The sequence below is a fragment of the Glycine soja genome, chromosome 6 (assembly GCF_004193775.1).
Source record: "Glycine soja cultivar W05 chromosome 6, ASM419377v2, whole genome shotgun sequence".
Lineage (NCBI taxonomy): Eukaryota > Viridiplantae > Streptophyta > Magnoliopsida > Fabales > Fabaceae > Glycine > Glycine soja.
The window spans coordinates 36,423,714-36,444,481 of record NC_041007.1 but is presented as its reverse complement, the minus strand read 5'-3'; the positions used below and the strand labels follow the sequence as shown (position 1 = coordinate 36,444,481).

General features: G+C 34.1%; 1 protein-coding gene, 1 long non-coding RNA gene and 1 pseudogene across 2 annotated transcripts; all 3 read right to left on the bottom strand.

Moving 5' to 3' along the window:
- Positions 1 to 1,041: 1,041 nt before the first annotated feature.
- On the bottom strand, positions 1,042 to 1,938 carry LOC114416862 (annotated as a pseudogene).
- An 8,816-nt stretch (positions 1,939 to 10,754) lies between these two features.
- On the bottom strand, positions 10,755 to 11,182 carry LOC114416864. Its single transcript, XR_003667609.1, has 3 exons — positions 11,113 to 11,182; positions 10,879 to 10,921; positions 10,755 to 10,780 (listed from the first exon to the last, which is right to left on the bottom strand). It is a non-coding gene; the product is annotated as an uncharacterized LOC114416864 (long non-coding RNA).
- A 6,721-nt stretch (positions 11,183 to 17,903) lies between these two features.
- On the bottom strand, positions 17,904 to 20,049 carry LOC114416171. The gene is made up of 5 exons (XM_028381041.1): positions 20,032 to 20,049; positions 19,593 to 19,778; positions 19,235 to 19,498; positions 18,261 to 18,395; positions 17,904 to 17,948 (listed from the first exon to the last, which is right to left on the bottom strand). The coding sequence occupies exons 1-5, from the start codon at positions 20,047 to 20,049 to the stop codon at positions 17,904 to 17,906; spliced, it is 648 nt and encodes a 215-aa protein (XP_028236842.1).
- Between the last annotated feature and the right edge of the window lie 719 nt (positions 20,050 to 20,768).

Genomic DNA, 20,768 nt, shown 5'->3' with positions numbered 1-20,768 from the left:
CTTTTTTGTGACTCAAGATCATTTATAGTAGCAAACTCATCATGTTTGTTGTGCTCTTAATTTTCACTTGAAGAATTTGATCAAAGTCCCCCTTCATATTCAGGTACATAGTCTTCATCATCATCATCATTTACCTTCTTTTTATCCTTTTGCCTAGCCTTTTGAGTTTTATCCTTGAAAATGGCAGCCAATTTGGACAACCTTAAAGCTTCTATTTTTGCTTGATTCTCTGCAATTCTCAGTATTCTAAGTTCCTTGTACTTGGAACCTTCAACCTTTGACATTATTTTCTCCTTCTCACTAAGAGCGAATGCTTATGGTTCCAATTTGTTCCTTAACTTTTTTCACTCCGCAACAGGACTTACCCCATTCGAAGTTACCTTTGGCAAGAAAGCCCCGAGCATCTCTCAATACCTTACCGAAACCTCTAACATAGATGTTGTGGATGACTTCCTTGTAAATCATGATACAACCTTTGCTATGTTAAAGAAGAAACTGCTTACGACATAAGAGACCATGAAAAAGTTTGCCGGTAGCAACAGACGCGAGGTTCACTTTCAAGAAGGGGATTGGATGCTGGTTAAGTTACGACCTCGCTACCAAATGTCTGTCGCCGGATAGACTACCTCTAAACTAGCCAAGCAATATTACGGTCCATTCCAAGTCTCACATAAAATTGGCCCAGTTGCTTATCATTACTCAAGCAATTCCATCACTCCACCACTTTGGCCTCGCAAGCCATTGACCTTCCCCCTCAATCAGAAGATAATGAACCCATAAGTTACCCCCCTTGTCATTCTTAACACAAAGTGGGTTACGACAGACACTGGGTCAGAATTGATGGTCCTGGTACAATGGCAGGGTCTGTTACTTGAGGACACTTCATGGGAATCATAGGCCAAACTGAAGGAAGCTTATCACATTGAGGAAAAGGTGCTTTCATATGAGCAGAGGGATGTTATGAATCAACCAACACACAACACAAGCAAAATACTACCAGACAAAGAATAGACAAGCACTCACCCGAGAATCAAAAGGCAGAGCACCAGGCCTCAGTACCTAAGGGACTTCATAACGAACTTGGACCATGGACGCTAAGCTGGCGTAGTAGCATTGGCCAAGTAGAATATCCTGTCTGCTAGAATATATCTTTGTGTTAGGATATTTCCAAATTCTGTTATTGCTAGCTATAGCACCTATGTAGGACCTGTAGAAGGAATTAGCCTTACCCTTAGCATTTGGTGCCTATAAAAAAACAATACATGTAATAGAAATGCAAGCAGAAATAAAAATCTCCTTCTCTTATCTTGTTTTCTAGAGGATTCCTAGACCTCAAACTCTAGGAACTTTCGCTGATCATAACATATACCCTTGAGAATCTTTTCGGGAATTTGTCATCAGCCACCGAAATAGGACTTTAAGTGTCACATAACGCCTATGTTTCACTGCAATATGTAGTGCGGTCTCACTTCTGGTAGTCACATCCTCAATGGAATCTGGACAAGCCTTGAGGAACTTATCCAAAAGCTCAGTTTTACTTTGTTGACTTGCAAAATGCAGTGGAGTGAAGCCTTCACTCCCTTTGACTCGGACGAGATCTTTGTTCATTTCTACAAGGCGAAGGACCATTTTATCATGGATGCATTGTAAAGCAAGGTGGATGGGAGTGAAGCCTTCTGGATTTAGTTTCACAGCAAGTTAAGGTTTCAGTGTCATGATCTCAGTAGCAAACTCAAAATGACCAAGAGATGCAGCAACATGCAAAGGAGTTTCAACAAATGGGATTGAATCTATGGACTCCAAAACACGTGGATCTTGCTGAATCTCTTGGTAGAGATCGTCTATGTTATTCCCTTCGGCAGCAACTTTCAACGGGTCAGAAATCATTATGTTGAGGGTACTTCTTGGCTTTGATTGAGAGTGTGGCTTTGTGAACAGTTGCTGCCTATAAATAGAAAGAAAATGATATTTTTAATGGGTAGATATCAAGAAAAGTATAAAACCTTTATTCTAATTAGGATAGGAAATTAGTCATTTAATTTTTATTGGCGAAATACCCCTTGATACGTTAATTCTAATGGGTAGTATTTTTAATGGGTAACCTTTATTCTAATGGGTAGATATTTTTAATGGCTAGATATCAAGAAAAGTATAAAAAAATAAACAATGTAATCTAGTTGAATTAGTTGAACAGGATGTGTAAATTATTATTAATTTTTTACCGGTTGTTCTTCTAAACAAATGTAATTAGTGCATATTCCTCTTAGAAAGGGTGTTTTCATGCCAACCCTTCCTTATCCACTTCCTTCATATTCCCTCTATCCTTTTTTCACATTCATCTTGTTCTCTCTTAGAATGTAAACGTTTTAAGATTATGTTTTTAAAATCATCTTGAATATATACATTTTAACACTATTTTTTGAAACCGATATTGTTTATTTTTAATGTTTATTTACCACGCAAGTAAAAGTTATTAAATTTTATGATAAATATTTTAAAGAATTAAAATAGAATTTAATTAAAATGTTCTACCAATAAATTGTATATAGATTTTTTTATGGTTTGTAAGAGTTGGCATTGTTTTACCTGAATGAAAATGAATGCATCATGTGTTAGGTTATGCATATGATCAATACATAGGCAAGCAAGAAGATAGGAAAAATAAAGCCATAAATTACCATATCTAAGGTCCCACATCTTGATGGTAGTGTCATGAGAACCCGTAACAACTTGGGGATTCTGTAAACAAAATATGAGCATAATAAGGCCTCTGAAGAGCAAGGAAATAAAGGTTTAAAAAAGTAGAACAAATTAAGACATGTTTGAAAGCTGCATTCAAATGACAGTCTGTTTTCACATTTATTATAGTACGACTAAACAAATCTGATAATCTGTGCACCAGTCTTTGCAAGCGGGGCATTAATTACCTGTAATATTGATACTGGGTACGAACGGGTATACGCTCCCAAATTTTCGCAGATATATATATTATTTTGGCAACATTTAACTTGTTTATGGTCACCAGCAGAGAACATGTAAGAATGTCTGTTGCTAACAGCAAGACCTGTTAAAAAAGCACATTGTTATTATTAACCTGGTTCACAATCGCTACCACCATCCATAATACCTTAGCATCTTACCTCTAACTTGTTCAATGTGGACTATTAATGTGAGCTTCAATACTCCACTTGCCAAGTCCCATAACTGTCCAAAGGAACAACTCGAGCAAAAAAACCAACTAATGTTACTGGGATCAACTGCAACCCATCCCAAATGACCGCTGATGACCTACAGAAAACGTATCAAGGTTCAACTCACTCAACTAAAACTATATCATAAGTATTACAATTTAAAAAGGCCTCTGAAAATTATGTAGGTCAGACCTCATTAAAACAAAAGACTACAAGAATCAAGACAATAACATAGAAACCAATTATTTTAATTTAGATATTATGTCAGAGTTTGAATGGCCAAGATTCAAAATTTAAATTTGCTAAGCTGAATAGAATCAAGACAATAGTTTATTTAGACCAAACACTAAAGCAATTCGCCATTTTTTATTAGTCAAATTGGCAAATTTAGTATTGTTTAATTAAAAGATTCTCTTGAGTAACCAACTTTTCCCAACAATACATTTATTTTCTATGAACTAATCTTGAAATTATACATGATCATTAAACATGATCACTCATGTTAAAAGGACTTGAATCCAACACATATTAACATTTAATATATGATAAATTAATTATGATATTAATATTCAAAATATTATTTTTACAATTCATCTTATTATTATACTTAATATTAGTTTCTTAAAAATAATTAATTATTACCTTAGGATTTTTTTTAAATTTCAAATAATGAAAAATATTGAAAAAAGAAGAACTCTTAACTAAGATCTCATTATTAGTATATTACTAATAACGCTATTATAAAATACCATAACAACTCACGTTTTAATAACGTGGTTTTTTTTATTATCATTATCAACGTATCAATTTTGTCTCAAAAAAGAAAAATCAACGTATCAACTAATTAATCATTGTCTTGTACTAAAGAGGGTAACTTCTACAAGTAAACAAATAAGTGTACTCATTAATTTATGTTGAGTCCCATATCATATTACTAATGTCCTAGCCAAGCGTTTACAGTAGGCGCGTGCCTACTCGAGAACTAATATATCACTTTGTATTAACACTCACCTGACTTGTGTTTTTACTTTTCACTCTGATTTCATTTGACTATATAGTTGCCGAACGAAATGGTACTAGTAGGAGTTGAAGACTCTGTATATTATAGACCTGGAAATTGTTTCAAATACATAATAGATAAGTTTTTCTTTGATTTCAATCAAATTACGAAATCCTAACTTGATATTTTGACTATGATTTCATTAGACTATGGTGTAGTCTTTAACTATACTGTTGTTGCTGAATGAAATGTACTAGGAGTTACGAAACTATGTTTCATTGGTTTTTTCCCCCAAATAAATTGTACAACTCTCATTAAAATTGTTGAACTAATCACAATCATAATTGGGTGCTCAGAAAATAGACTCTGCAGATTATTTTCACCACAAGACTTTGAAATTTTTTAAAGATATATTTCTTTAAAACTCTAACTAAATTCAAGTGAGCACATCATCATAGCTATATTCTGTTCAGTAAAAATAAAAATGTTAAATAATCAAAGCAAAGCAGCAATAAAGCTCTAAGATTCCCTCAACATTCTGGTGATTACTATGGTTGGGAGGAGAAAATGAACCTAATGTTGAGCCTGAGCCTCCAAACAAGCCCAAGAAATAGAGGCAAACAATTTTCATCTTTACTGTATTCAACTTCTGAAACTCTTAATATGACTCAAAGAAATGTAACACCAAGGATGGTATCAAATATAATGACCACGAACAAACTTTATGGGCCTAGCTAATATGACTCAAAGTGAAAAATCACATCTAATGACATCACAAGAATTCATTTTGCAAGCAAGAAATTCAAAAGAACAAGTATTTCAGGAACATGTTTATAGTAACTAAGTATGGTGGATAAAGAAACAAGTTCACAATGACAATGCAATAAACTAGCAAAATAATCAGCTCATCCTGAGAAGGGCATAATGCTTTCAGCAAATGGCACACACACAAGCTTGGGGAAACACTTAACTTGAGTAATTGACAAACAAGTTCCACCAAATCATTCATTCCATGTAGCACATTTTTCTTACTTCAGTCACATCTGAAGAAACACTTAACTTTCGGGGTCCTTTGGGAAACAAATAGTGTTGTTAACATCTTACCAAATTTGAAAATCATTACCATTCATTGGTGATGATTGCAGATTTTCTAATAAATAGAATCCTTTTTGCTGATAAAACAATACTGGATATTTGCACTGGCTCAAGGTAGCAAAGGGAAGTCAATAATGCAAAGATATATATCGTATTAATTACCGAAAACTATTTCACATTTTCACATTTCAGAACATGTGACAAATTTCCAAAGGCAGTATACCACAGTAACCGATTTTTTCTTCAGACTAATGTAAGGTAGACTTTACCAAATTGCTCCATCTTTATTACCTTACACTCTTGCAGTCGGATCCACAGCTAAGATCAATGGTAGTTCACTTAGAAAATTAAAGATATCTAAATTAAACTCCAAGATAACATGCATAAAAAGGGTATTCTCTACTTCTACATTATAAGCCATTTCTAGAAATTAAATTCTGTGTTTAAATTGTGTGCTAATTCTTTAAAGAATATGCAGTGAACCAATTTCTAACACAACACAACTCAACTAGAGGTATTAATGTCATGTATCACTACTACAAAAAACGCTTTCTACGTCAGTTTTACGACACAATCAAAGACGTCTTTGAAGTCAACGTGTTTGACATTTTAAGGGTCTTAATAAAATATCAGTAATCACCAAAAACACATTACGTTAGATTATCAAGAGAGGTTGTGAAAAATATTTGGATCCATGATAAGCAGCAAAATTGATGAGTCTGAGAAACTGTTAGTTTTGTGTTCTTCCTCAACCAAATCATTGTTCTTCTTTTGGGACCTTAAGTTTCTCGTCGGATGGGGAGAAGAGAATAAAATTTCTAGTTTGGTGTATTGGGGACCACAACCTTGCTTTAGGTTTTAACCTTTCTCATTATTCTCTAACGGGTCAAACTGGTTTTCGCGCTTATCAAGCCCATATTAATTTTTGATGATAGTCCAATAGGCTCACCAAATTAGATCACTTTTATTGAACTCATAAATGTAAATAACTAATATAAATGATAAATATAATATGTAGCTCACACTCTTTCTTCATGTGTCCAGACTTCTTGCAGAAGTAACAGGTAAATCCCTCATCTTTCTTTGGTTTTTTTTGCTAAGAAGACCCTTTAGCAGCACCCTTATATATATATATATATATAACAAGACATGTGCAAAATAGTTCACATAACAAACCCATCACAAGATACTCAACACAACATTAATTCATAGTATTTAGACAGAGAAATTAATTTGTAATTGATACTCTTAACGCAATGATCAAATATTGACAATAGATTCTATCAAATCATAGTCTTTCTTTAGAACGACTATAATTCACTTGAAAATATCTTAGAATTGTCACACATTTATCATCACAGGTACAAAATTATTTGGCCAAATTGTGTCTTCCTTTGGGCTGAGCACAATTAACATAAATAATTTTATACTATAATATCTATGCAATTTTAATTAAATTAATTTACGCAATAGAGATTGCTTTGACAATATATTGTTTCAATCAACTCAATCAAAATTACCAAACATAAAAAAGGAATAACTTTGAGGGTTTGTAATTTCTGAATTTACACCAAAACATAATGGGAATCACCAATTAATACACATAATTCACAAATAAAAATAAGGAAAACAAAAATAAAATACAAAAGCCAAAATGCATTTAACGATACGCAACAGGGGTTTTCTTATGATGATATAATAAAGCAAAAGATTATGTATCACAGGTTTATCATGTCATGGATTCATGGCATGCATGAGGAAACAAAACCAACAACAAAAAAAAAACAAACACGTGAACGAGAAATAAAAAATGAATGACTATTCTCGAGCGAGAAAAAAAAAGGTTTTTCTCATGGAATCCAAACGCAAAACATGAACGTGCATATGATGGTTACTATATCATGATTGAAAAGAAAAAAATTTCAAACTTACAATCATAATTATAATTGCAAAGATAAAATCTCAAAATAAAATTAGGGTTCATGTAACAAAATAATACAGGTATAACACAAACCAAATAACTTTAATTCTCAATAATCTAACAATAATGGTAGCTCTGATACCACTTGTTTGACATTTTAGGGATCTTAATAAAATATCAATAATCACCAGAAACACATTGCGTTAAATTATCAAGAGGGGTTGTGAAAAAATACTTGGATCCATGATGAGCAGCCGAATTGATGAGTCTGAGGAACTGTTGGTTTTGTGTTCTTCCTAAATCAAATCACCGTTTTTCTTTTGGAACCTTAGTTTTCTCGTCAGATGGGAAGAAGAGAATACAATTTCTAATTTGGTGTATTGAAGACCACAACCTTGCTTTAGATTTTAACCTGTTAGAGTTTTCATTATTCCCTAGCGGGCCAAACTGGTTTTCGCTTATCAAGCTCATATTAATTTTTTATGATAATCCAATAGGCTCACCAAATTAGATCACTTTTATTGAGCCTATAAATGCAAATAACTAATATAAATGATAAATATAATATGTAAGCCCACACTAATTAATTAATTAGGAATTATAAAATTCCTAACACAACGTTATGGAAAGTCAATACTTTCCACAACGGTTCCCATAAAAACGTCTTAGAAAAACTATAATTCTAAAATGATTTTTAGATAAATAACTGTCTTAGTGACATTCTAAGACGATTTTCAGTATCATCTGAAAAAATATTTTTTAAATAAAAAATTAAAAATTCTAAGACGATTTTCTCAAAAATTATCTTAGAATCAAAAATCGTCTTAGAATGTAGACATTAACGATACTAAAGAAGAATTGAGAAAATAAGGCACTTATACTAAAGATGTAACAAAATTGAGTTGAACTAGTTGTATTTTCCTTCTTCAACACCATTCATTTTGATGTCTTGTATTAAGACTATATGAATCACTAGAAAGAAGAAAATGCAACTCTTAAAATTTCAAGGCATAATAAACCTATTTAAGCAGATTTTTTATGACTGAGAAAAGAAAAGGGGGGAGGGATAGTTAGTAGTATACTTTAGAAAAACAAGTAAGGGACACACATGTACATAGGTCACACGCGAGTCTTGTAATATGTTCCCTTGCTTACGCGTTTGCCATACACCATTTGTACAGAGAATTTTGAGTAAATTTATCACCAACTGCATGCATGATATTTTTACATATTATATAGTGTCTAATTAAACAAATCATGAGATTAATCATATAGGAATAATATCGTCATTGAGTTAGAAAATCTAAGTTGATTATAAAAATTAAACAAAAAGACAATAATTGAGCCTTCATAACTTCTGGTAAAAAGATGATCATGATCAAAAGCATGCATGTCTATACAAGTTCAAGATCACATACAAAACAGTGAGAGAATTTATGATATGTAGATCATTAATAGTATGCCATACCAATGGCTATAATTGCATTACTTTTCCTAGTTGCATCATAAATTCATTTTTCTGAATGTCGTGATTCTCTGTGACTTCAGGTAATCTGGTAGCTCTAGTGATCATAGAAAACATAGGATCCCGACCATAGAGTTTCCCGTCCTGGACCAGCAAAAGCTGATAACAAGTTTTAATGGTGTTAGGACAGATAATCAAAAGTAAAGGTTACAGTGAAGTTTGGTGAACATGTAAGTTGACTAATAGGGATTAAGTTTATGGATAATGAGGGAAGAGGTGAGGATTGGAAAAAGCTATAGCCTATGTGATCAAAAGCACCAAATCCAAGATCCAACAGGGTGTAGATTGGGAGAGACAAACTATGGAATTTCCTCTATAGGCTATAATGGCTTAAGAAACGACTTATTAGGCTTCCTAAGCTGAAGGTACCCCTTGTATTCATGGGTTGAGAACAAACTAAGGTGATTTCCCTCAGACTTAATCTTTTGCTCAATAGCCAAATTTAGAGATTGAGAAATCTTAACAATTTTATATGGAAACCCATGCAAAGAGTAGCAGTTGTCTTGAGCATGCCCATCTTGCTTACAAGACTAATGAAAGTTACCTCTATCACCTCTTCCACAGTCACACATCTCCTCCATGATTACTTGAGTAGGAGAGAAAAGCTAAGGACACAACTACAATCAGAGAATCGATACAAGTCTAGGTGAAAGGATTCAAATTTGGAATAAGATGATCAATTAACCCCTTCACAACTGGGGATATTAGGACTTGTCAAGGTTTGAATTCTAATAGATTCAAAGTCCTCGCAGAGATCATGGAGAATAAAAACCAAAAAATATATTATTTAGCCTTAGCAATTTCACAATCATCGTAGATTAATATTAACTTGATCTCGTCAATTGTTGATTGTGCCTTGTTCTTTAAGGACATATCATGGTTTGTCATCTAGAGTGTAGCTAATCTATGAACAAACTATGCAACCCCTGTTTATCATTGACATAAATATATTGAGCTTTCTTCCAAGCATCATAACAAGTTGATAATCCACCCATTTCCATTCATCTGTCTCTCAATAACAATGATATCCTCTACCATCTTAGTGAGATTCTCAAAAAGACCTTGACTGAGAAACTAGACATCAATAGTAGTCTATCAATCCAAGTAATTTTTGCCATTCACCATAGGGGAATCAACCAAGGTTTTAGCCATTGAAACAAGTCACTCAAAAAACAAAACCAAACTGCAATAGTAGGCTCTAACAGAGATAAGGTAGGAACAACCAAAACCCAACACCCAAACAAGCAAAGCAGAAGAAACAATTAGGCCAGCAATCAAATAGTAAGGGGTCCTACACAGAAAGGGAAACCCACTGAACAGATTTGGCCAAAAAGAAAAAAGAAAACAAGGATGGGCAGCCTGGATAATGGCTAACAAAGACCAAAAATGAATCAGAGGAGCTCTAATGCCAACTTGAATTCAAAATTGAATGCTTCATTGATTTCCTGAAGAAGAGAACCCTCAACTAGGGCTGAATATATATACACATGATACAAGAGATAAAGCAAGAAATAATTATCTCTTAATCTTAGGGATTAATATAAAAATAGTCAGAGATATCTAACTTATCTAAAATAACAGAAAATATTAAAAGAATATTTCATTTGATAATTATACAAAATCAACTATAACTAACAACAACAAATGGAAAAGGGATACCACCAAACAGTCCAAACCCTTGGTGTGTTTATACTCTTCTCTTTCTCTTTTTTTTTTTATTCTCTGGAAAGAGAAAATTCAAAATAGCTATGCTATTTGTATTGTGGTTGAACAAAACCATTAGAGTCATAAGAAAATGGGCTAACCTTTAAGCTTTGATGATGATCCCTTTGAACTACGGGATTTTTGCTAGGAAGATCCTTTCACCCATAAAGAAAATGACAATTCAAAGTGTTTAAGACAACTTGCTTCCTATGTAAAAAAATCAGAAGATCATGCTCATAACTTCATCATTAGCAATCCAAACAAAGAAGGTATGGGTACCTGTTCAAGACATATAAGCGAAGTACTTGAAAGCTCATAAGAGAACCATCATTACGCTCGAGTATCTGAAAGCTTAGACAGATAAGTGCAGAGAAAATCATGTGAAAGCAATGATATTTACAAAGAGAAAAAAATTTAGTGCATATACAAAATATTAACTTACTGTCTTAAACTCATCGCAACATTTAATAGGATCTGCATATTAGCTGCAGAAGGAAACAAGGCCCGTTACAAGGAATTAAATGTGCAAGTGCACGCGTATGGATAACCATTGCACCCCTTTCAAAAGTACATTCCAGTTACAAAAAGAATATTCTTCACCAAAAGTATGTGCAAAACGATTATACAAACATGCACTATATTATATAGAACATAAATATGAAAAAGTACTACTTACTATGTATAGCTTCCATAATGCCTAACAAGGATGTCTCCTTGCAATTGTTTGGTCCGTTTGCTTGATTTAACGCTCTTATTAACACTATTATCATCAACAACCTACAACAAAGTCAATCATTTTTTTTTAAAAAAAAAAAGATAATTTAAACATCAGTTAGTTAACATTAAACAAGGCATTTTTGCCTTTCATGAGGTCATAGAAACTAGCAAGCATGAAAATTGACTTACCTGTGCTGCCCATCATGAGCTACCGTGAAGCTTGACAAATATCACATCTCCCACACTAGCCACGGAATCATTTTCACCTCCTTCACTTATCTCACTTTTCCCTCTGATACTCCTACAAGCCATTATAGTTTGAATCCGGGCTAAGAAAACCCAGAGGTTCTAACCTGTTAGTTTCATCACTAAATAATGCACTAAACACACAAGAATCAGTTGCCTAGAGTAACACAAACAAACACGTCGAAGCATGGATCACACTAATCAAGTTGTCATGTCATTCTCCTTCAGCCATAATTCTATTGTCATAAAGACGAGGAGCAAGAACTAAAAATTGTTGAAAATGTTTTACCTAAACCAAATCTTGAAAGCAAATGGAAGTGTTTCACATTTCTTCTTTCACCAATGACATGCAATTATAAATAAAATAAAATAAAATAAAATAAACAAAAAACGAAGGTGTGTTTGGTAGAGACTTGAAAAGGAATGTGTAAGCAGTAGCGAAGAAGAGAGTAGGAGGGAGAACAAAGTCAGGCTTGAGTTCAGTGTGTAGGAGATAACCCCAAACAGCATCAATTCATAGAAACGTTGATTTCCCAAAAAAGAACAAGTTTCAGATTTTGACACCGAATTGACAAATTGTTTATCATGTGTTTATAAATATGCTAGCTACATTATCCATTTTTTTAAATGCCGGTGCATCAAGTGAGTCATGTGATTTTGAATCTACGGTGAAAAGGAATAAAAATAGGGAAGTAAAACCCTAGAAAAGGGATAGAGGGAATACTTGCGAAGAGTGGAAACCATCTTGTTGGTGAGAGCATTGATGACGATCAGACTGGTGAGGGCTGGGCCTAAAAATGATGTCGAAGCGATCAAGATCATAGCAGGCAGCGTTGGTGTGTGTCATTTTGGTGGTGCAGCATGCGAGGCCGAAGGTCATGGGCCAAATGGAGCTACGACGAGCCTAGTTCATCAGATCGTCAACCTTCAACATCACGAACTTTTCCACCTTCTACACATCAGCAAGAGAGGAAGCACGAGCGAAAGGGAAATTTGAGAGGAGAGAGCTACGCACGAGAGAGTGAGAAAGCACGAGGAAAAAGGAAATAAAAAATGTAAATGGAAAGGGACTTCAAAGACAATTTTATGAAAAACGTCCTCGAACAATTTCAATTAATTACAAAAATATCGCTATGGTTATAAAAACAACGGTCTTCATTCAACTATCTTTAAATTAATGTCGTTGAAGGTAACTTTTGTAGTAGTGTACACTACAACAAATGTGTATTACACTGTGGCATATTTCCAATCACACACACATATGTCTACATGATTTTTCATGCTGGAATTAAATTCTGAACGTAACTCTTCTTGTACTATGTCAATTTATATCCTGACAACTTATAAGTTATAAATCAAATCATGCAAGTTTAGGAAGTTATATATATTCTGATTAGTTTGCTAAATTGATAATGACATGAAAATTCTTCTATACTTTTTGCTCAGCACAGCTTCCATCTATTACTTTCATCCTAATTTCTTTTCCATCATCATGTCTCTAATTTGGGGATTTTTCTCTGGCCATTAGGGACACTGTTTTGACATAATTAGCATATAAAACCCAGACACCGTCTTAGTCCCAATTTGGAAGCATTAATTGGTGTCCCCCCCTAAGTACCTCTAATCTAAGTAAAAACACTGCAACAACCTCCACCACTCATTTCAATATCCCACACCCTGAAGAAAACTAAAACTAGTCTGAAAATAAATGTGGCATGCTCACAATTATTTGAAGGAACGAACTCGAAAGGACCAAAAAGCCCCACACAACTCATCATTCATTGTATTAGTCCTACTCTTATAGAAATGCAATATTAGATCACAGGAATAGATTAAAAAAAAAAACGCTTACTTGAACAGAAGTGCAGAACCTACAAGAGTCTATGAGAGTGGCTGATGCAAGAATCCAAGCAATACATTGAAGGTAAATGCGCTCCATGGATAACTACTGGATCAAAGAAAAAATCCTAACCATAAAAGAAGCTGATATATGGTCTTAAGATTTCAAGATAAAAGAATGCCTTGATTTATGTAGCTTCAGCTTCAAATTTCTTTCCTTTACAAAGAGGCAAAATTTATCCACCCAAGACAAGGTGCTTCTTCAATTTTGATGATATATTTTCACTGACACCACTATTTATTATACACATACTCTACTGTTCAGTCATTGAATCATGTCCTGTGTGATAGCATCTCGTTCGGGTTCAAAGAGCAGGTCATGTAAGAACCCATCGTATAGTCTGCTAGTTTTGTCAGATGAGGAGGCTTCCACATATAATTTTTGAGAAGCAATGGAATCAGCAGTGCCATGGAGAACAAAAAATGGAACACTCAATTTTCTCAAATTTTGCTACACATAGCACTTAATTCTTAGAATCTTTAACCTGTACGTACTCTAAGAGGTCCAGTACATACTAATGAATGAGAATATTTAGCAATTATATTAGTGCCTCTTGGTCTCTAGACACTGGCGACCCCTTCTTATATGTAGAACTACATTGATACGTTGGCAGCAAGAAGGATCCACACCCTCTTCAATCTCGTTGTCGTGTTTGTTATCCACAGCCATTAGATTGCAATACACGTGGTCACGATCCACGCCTTCTAGAGCGAAAGGGACCAAATGAGGTTGTTTGCCTGTAACAGAAGGATGTAATCATTGACAAGTCAGAGCTCCGAGTCAGAGCGGTGGACTCCACTTAAATAAGGGATGTCCATGATTACATCGAGGATTTTTAGAGGCGAGAGTGAGAGGGAGAGAGAATTTAGGGCTGTGAAGTAGGCAATGTTTTAGTAAAAGAAAATCTTCTAAGACAATTTTTACAAAACCATCTTAAAATAATAGTCTTCTAAAACGGTTTGTGTGAAACAATCATGGAATGATAGTTTCTAAGACAATTTTTGGAAAACCGTCATCAAATGGTTGTATTTATTCACAAAATACTGTCGTGTTTTATTCCTCAATGGGTTTTTCTCAAACGACGTTAAATTGACGTCGTAAAAACACATTTTTATAGTAATGAAAGAATGTCATTTGTGTCATTTTATGTCTTTATAACTTTTTGGTGATTGTTCTTATTGAATGGGAAAATATTTGGGATTGAAAATTGATTGGGTTTATAATTCTTATTATTATCATTCATTAAAGAATGCCTTTTGTGTTGTTTTATGTCATTGCACATTGTCTAATGCATGGGTTAAGATTTGGGATTGAAAATTGATTAGGATATAATTCTTATTATTATCATTCATTAAAGAATGTCTTTTGTTTCATTTTATGTCTTGGTAAATTTTAGTTATTGTTCTGATTGAATGTGAAAAAATTTGTGGAACGTGACTACTTATTAATGGCATGTAAAGAAAAACAGAAAGAAGTCTACATTTTTACTTAGTGTAACACTAACCTGGATAATACATAACTTATTTATACATTTAAGTTATATTTGACAAGAAATTTTAATTAACTTTTAACTTTTTTTACTAACTAAAAAACTCATTTGACTATTCAGTAAATCATTTTTTTTTGTGCAGCTTCTCAATAGCTAGCATTTTTTGAAACGCTACTTGTCTTTTATTCCACTTTTATCCTCAATATATTCATTCATTTTTCTTGTTACCTTTTTTTAATAAATCATATATGGTGGTATTATTTTTCTATCATTTTACATTATTCAACTATTTCAATAACTAATTTATCGAATACTTCTAATTTAATAAACTAACTTTTGAGCTTTCAGCTTCCAACTGCCAGCTGACTTTTAATTTTCCAATCAACTTTTCAGCTAGTTTTATCGAACATAACCATACATGCATATGCATAGAAATTAGAATATAGAATAATTAATGAGCTATTGTACGTATCATTGGGCACATTCCAAACAATACAAAAGTAATACATTTAAAAGAGAAATTGGCAAAGTGGAAAAAAGGCTAAAATATAATTTTTGTCATCCTATTTTTTTGAATCCGTAATTTTTGTCCTTCTATTTTTTAATTGAGGCATTTTTTCTTTCAATGTTTGAAAATCAACAATTTTAATCCCCCAATTTCTTAGTTATATATTTTGTCCCCCACTTTCTAAAAAATTTGCAATTTTAATCAACCTTTTCAATTTCATAATTGACAATGCACATTTCTAATTCTTTTTTTAATTAATTAATTAATTTTGTTAACAATTAAATAATTTTTAAAAAATTATTTGTCATGGATAATAAATAAACGCATGTCAGTCAATGTTTATTGAGTACATAAGTCAACATTTGAAATCAGTCACAAGGATTAAAATTACAGATTTTTTAAAAGTGGGAGACAAAATGTCTTAATTTAAAAAATAAAGACTAAAATCGCAAACTTTTTAAAAGTGGAGATGAAATATGTCAATTAAAAAATAGGGAAACTAAAATCACTTATTTAAGGACGAAAAAAACACTTTAGAAAAGAAAAAAATAACATATAGAAATGAAAATAAACGAGGAAGTTCATATTCAAGATGCCTAAGTACACAGATAGCAACAATTGTCCTACTTTGTACTTCCATTTTGCTTTCGCCTTGTGGCTGTCATTTTTTGTTTCTCTCAAAAGTAAAATTGTTATCTGGTATTCGAAGAGGCAAAAATAAAAAAGGGAAAATGCTTATTTGAGAAGTAGAAACATGTATACCCATGGTTTTAAAAGGAGAGAGATGAAATATAAGTTGGAGATGCAAAGTTATAGTTTTTGTGCTTGTACTCTATTTTGTTCTTGACCAGAAAATGACTTGCTAATCTTCAGACCCCAAAGCCTCCTAATTCCAAATATCTTCTATGAAATTTGATTTAAATGCCTCACGTGAAACAGAACCCTATAAATCAGAATGGGATTTTACACTATTAGAAAATATGCTTTCTACATCGGTTATTTATGACTTTCAACATCGGTTTTTTAATCGATGTTGAAAGTATCGACGTTGATAGTATTATCGTTAACATCGGTTTTTGAAAAACCGATGTTAACGTAAAATTACCAACATCGGTTATATAAATAACCGATGTAGCTAATATGAATTACACCCAGAAAATGTATATTAATGCTGAAAGTTAACATCGGTTTTTACAAAAAAACCCATGTTAACGAATGTGTTACTGTTGACAGTTAACATCGCTTTTTTACAGAAAACCGATGTTAACGAATGTGTTACTATTGACAGTTAACATCGGTTTTTTAAAAAAACGATGTTAACCCACGTTAACATCGGTTTTTTATTTTTTTATAAAAAACCGTTGTTAACGAATGTGTTATTATTGACAGTTAACATCGGTTTTTTATAAAAACCCATGTTAACGAATGTGTTACTATTGACAGTTAACATCGGTTTTTTCAAAAAACCGATGTTAACGTGGGTTAACATCGGTTTTTCGATGTTAACGGATGTGTTACTATTGAATTTTAACATCGGTTTTTTATAGAAAACCGATGTTAACGAATGTGTTATTATTGACAGTTAACATCAGTTTTTTCAAAAAACCGATGTTAACGAATGTGTTGCTATTGATAGTTAACATCGGTTTTTTATATTGTTTTCAGGAATTTTTTTTATATAATGTCTTTGTTTTTACAAAAAAACCAAAATTTAACCTGTAAATTTAAAATCAGACCACACAGCACACAACATATATCATTTGCATTCAGTTTTCAAATAGATTTTAGCAAAAAACTAGCTATCAACAAAGGTTGTTCAATGTTAAGATGAAACAACAATTGTAAAAAATGTAATTCAAAGTATGTAAACTAATTAATTAACCTAAAGTTACATAGTTGCCTAACATCCTATGTTTGATTTCTAACTTTTAGATAATACTGTGCCCACTGTATGCGAAGTGCCTTGAATCTCTCTGCTTCCAATGGTCTAACTTCATTAAAATACTGCATGATCAAATAAAAAAAATAAATTAATAATGTAATAACAATTATAAAAAAACCAAATTTATTTGTAATAAACAATTACCGTCTCCCAATTATTCCTGAAAGATCCTAAGATTATCGTGGACATCCAGTGCATCACGTAGTAGCCACATTCAGTGATTCCTTTTTGTCTATTACACTAAATACATAATGAAATTTGGATATTAATTAAACGTTAACTACAATTAGTGTACACACACATAAAATATATATAAGTAGAACTTTTATTTAAATCACGTACCTTAATAACAATCCACCTAGCAGCAGCCTTGGATTTCGGTTGTGGAGTATCATCAAGTCCTTTCAAAGCACTAGTGTTGAATATAAGGAACATTAAAATATTGATGTTGTTGAGTTATGCCAATGAAAATGTATTGAAAACAATACGGACCTGTTAATTATTCCCTTAAGGTAGTTGTCTGGCCTGTTATGCAAAGAACAAAACCAGACAACTAGGTTTTCCTTAGGTAGAATGACGACCATTTGCCAGTGTCCATTGCAGTAGAGACGAATATGGGTTATTGTAGTAGTATAGATTATTTAAATTCAATTATTTTGTTTGACTTACCTATTCAGATAGGCTCCAAGGTAAACATCTCGTTTTGAACTCTGTATCCAACTCTTAATGTAACTTTCGGATTCAAATTGTGATTGCCCAGATCTCTGAATGGACTGTGGCTCGAGGAATCCATACACATCAGAATTCCCCGCTCGCACACTTGTCTCAGTCAGATGGTTGTGTTGTTAAGTCAAAGTTAATTATGTATGAATTTAAAACAATTACTTTGGTAATTAATAATAATCTAAAATGACTTACAGAATCCACAACTGTATAACAGATATGCTGAGACATTGACCACCATGTGCAATTTCAGAGAGATCTTCGTGCTTTATATACAATGGGAAGTTTTGATTAAACACCCCGAATATGGTAGCATCCCACATAACTTGGAGCGGCTTCAAAAACAGTTGTGGGATGGTCAATGTCATCAGGTACAGGGGATCATCAACCTCTTCATCCGGGCTTTCTGGAGGTTTTGCTGGAGACACAGCTGCCTATTGATAAAACATAGTTAATTAGCAAGTTTTGATTACAGTGAACAAATTAATTGAAAACAATAAACATATAATCAAAGTAAAATACCTGTTCTGATAAACGCTTCACAAGATGTGTTGGCCAAGCAAGGAAAGTGTTAAGTGCCTGCCCCACTAAGGTAACCTCGTCAGTGGGTACAGGAATGAGAGCCTCTGTATCTTTAACCTCCTCAACACCAACCTTGACTTGGCCATGCAACAAAGGGAAGTTGTGAACTGTTGTGGATCCCTCGTAAAGTCTTCCTAGGGCAACCAAGCGGGAAGGATTTTCTTCAATATATAGGCCGCATTTGTCTGAGTCACCCATCCCTGGATCGTTCCCTGAGGGAGCAACACAACTCTCCTTTGTGCTGACACGAGGATCTGAGGGACCAACCTCTGGCTCTGGAGGTAGTGCAATTCCCTGTGATTGCATCTGAGACTGAAACTGGGACTGCATCTGGCTGAAACATTCCATCATCTTTCGAGTCACTTTTTCTGTGATTGACTCCTCCAGTTGGTCTCTGATTTGTTGGGTCAACTGTTCTAGGTCTTCAAGAGGCATGGAGGAAGAACTGCGGGATGTTCGTGAAGCTGATCCAAAGTATTGCTTTATGGTGACATCGGCTCCAACAGCACTAACACGGACAGGGTGCTCTGGTCGCCCAATGGCAGCAGTCAGGATATCCTGACGTCCATGGGGGACGAACGATCCCTGTGACGCCTGCTCGTCCAAAGAATCCTGTACCGAACACATATTTGTCCAAGGAATTCACAAAATACACAAAGATAATTACAATTATTAATTAAAAATGACTTACAATCCTGTCAGCTATTTCCTTTGCTACCTCAGACGTCATGTGTCCAGTTTTCTTCGTGCGGACCATCTTCCATTTCACGTGGCGTCTGATGGGAGATGGAGGGTCAATGATGCCCTCAGTGCTTCCAGACTGGGCAGCTTCTTCCAGTCTTTTCTTTGTCTTCTCAGCCATGAGCTTTTCTTCTAAATATTCATAACCCCCACGAGACAATACGTGGGGGGCAGTGTTTTGCTTCTGGGAGGCCTGTGCCTTTTTTCGTACATCCTGGAAAAGTTTAACATTAATGAAAATGATTATTACAATAAATTATAAGAAGTGATTTTGTTGTGGAAAACAACTAAAATGACAAAATACATACCTCCCATGAGGGGTCTCTGCGGGTCTGACAAAACTGAGTCCATTTCTCCTTGCTAATGCCATATTTTTCACAGACAATGTCGTCCACACCGTCCTTGTCGACTGCAAGTGCCCATTTCCTAGTCAAGTCAGATTTAAACTGCCTCCAGCGCTCGCCGACAATCTGAAGAATTTCTTCTTTGTCATACTGTCAGAAGCTTCAGGGATTTGAAATTACGCCTGACAAACAATAAATTAGGTTTTATTGTAAGTAAATAACAAATTTAGACTATTAAAGAAAATCAACAAAGAAAACTCAAATACCTGAATATCCTCCCATATCAAATCCTTCTGAGCAGTAGCAACTTCCTTCCAGGTGTCATATGTCACGTCGACCTTATCACGAGTGACAATCCCCAAATATGTTCTTAATTTCTTCTTGTGGGGACCGTCGACCTTGCCGGTAGTAGGATCGACATTGACCACAGGTCTTTCTGCCCTAGGTGGTCTAGTGGACAATGATCGTAGCCGTGTCGCCTTGCGTGTCCGCTTCAACGTAGATGGAGACGCATCAGCGTCTACAGGAGGAGGAGGAAGAGGAGGAGGAGGCGAGGCAGGTGGAGTAGCCATGGTCCTTTAAAGAGAAAAAGTTGAGTTAGTTAATATTATCAAAAAACACTGTATGAGTTATGTAAATGAATGTACCGAAATGAAATATTATATTAGAAAATTATGTTAGACGATATTAATTAATTCTCCTTCATCATCATCATTACGATTAGCATGAACATCGTCAGCTTCTTCTTCTCCGACGTTGTTAGAAGTCATTTGTGTAGACAAAGGACTAACATAAGTGTCCATGTATGAATCATCATCTTCTACATTAACACCAATTGTTTTCCCGTTTAGAACCACAGACCACCTTTCATCACAAGGGTCTTGCACATAAAATACTTGCTTAACTTGTTCTGCCATGATGAAAGGGTCATTCTGGTAAGCTAGTTTCTTTAAGTCTACCAACGTAAATCCTACATCATCAGTCCGCACACCGGTGTTTCTGTCAACCCACTTACATTTGAAAACACAAACAGTAAATTTGACATAGTTAAGCTCCCATATTTCATCAATGAAGCCAAAGTAAGGGATTGAAGCTACACAGGGATTGTCATCATGTACAGTTGCAAAGTGTTGAGATTCA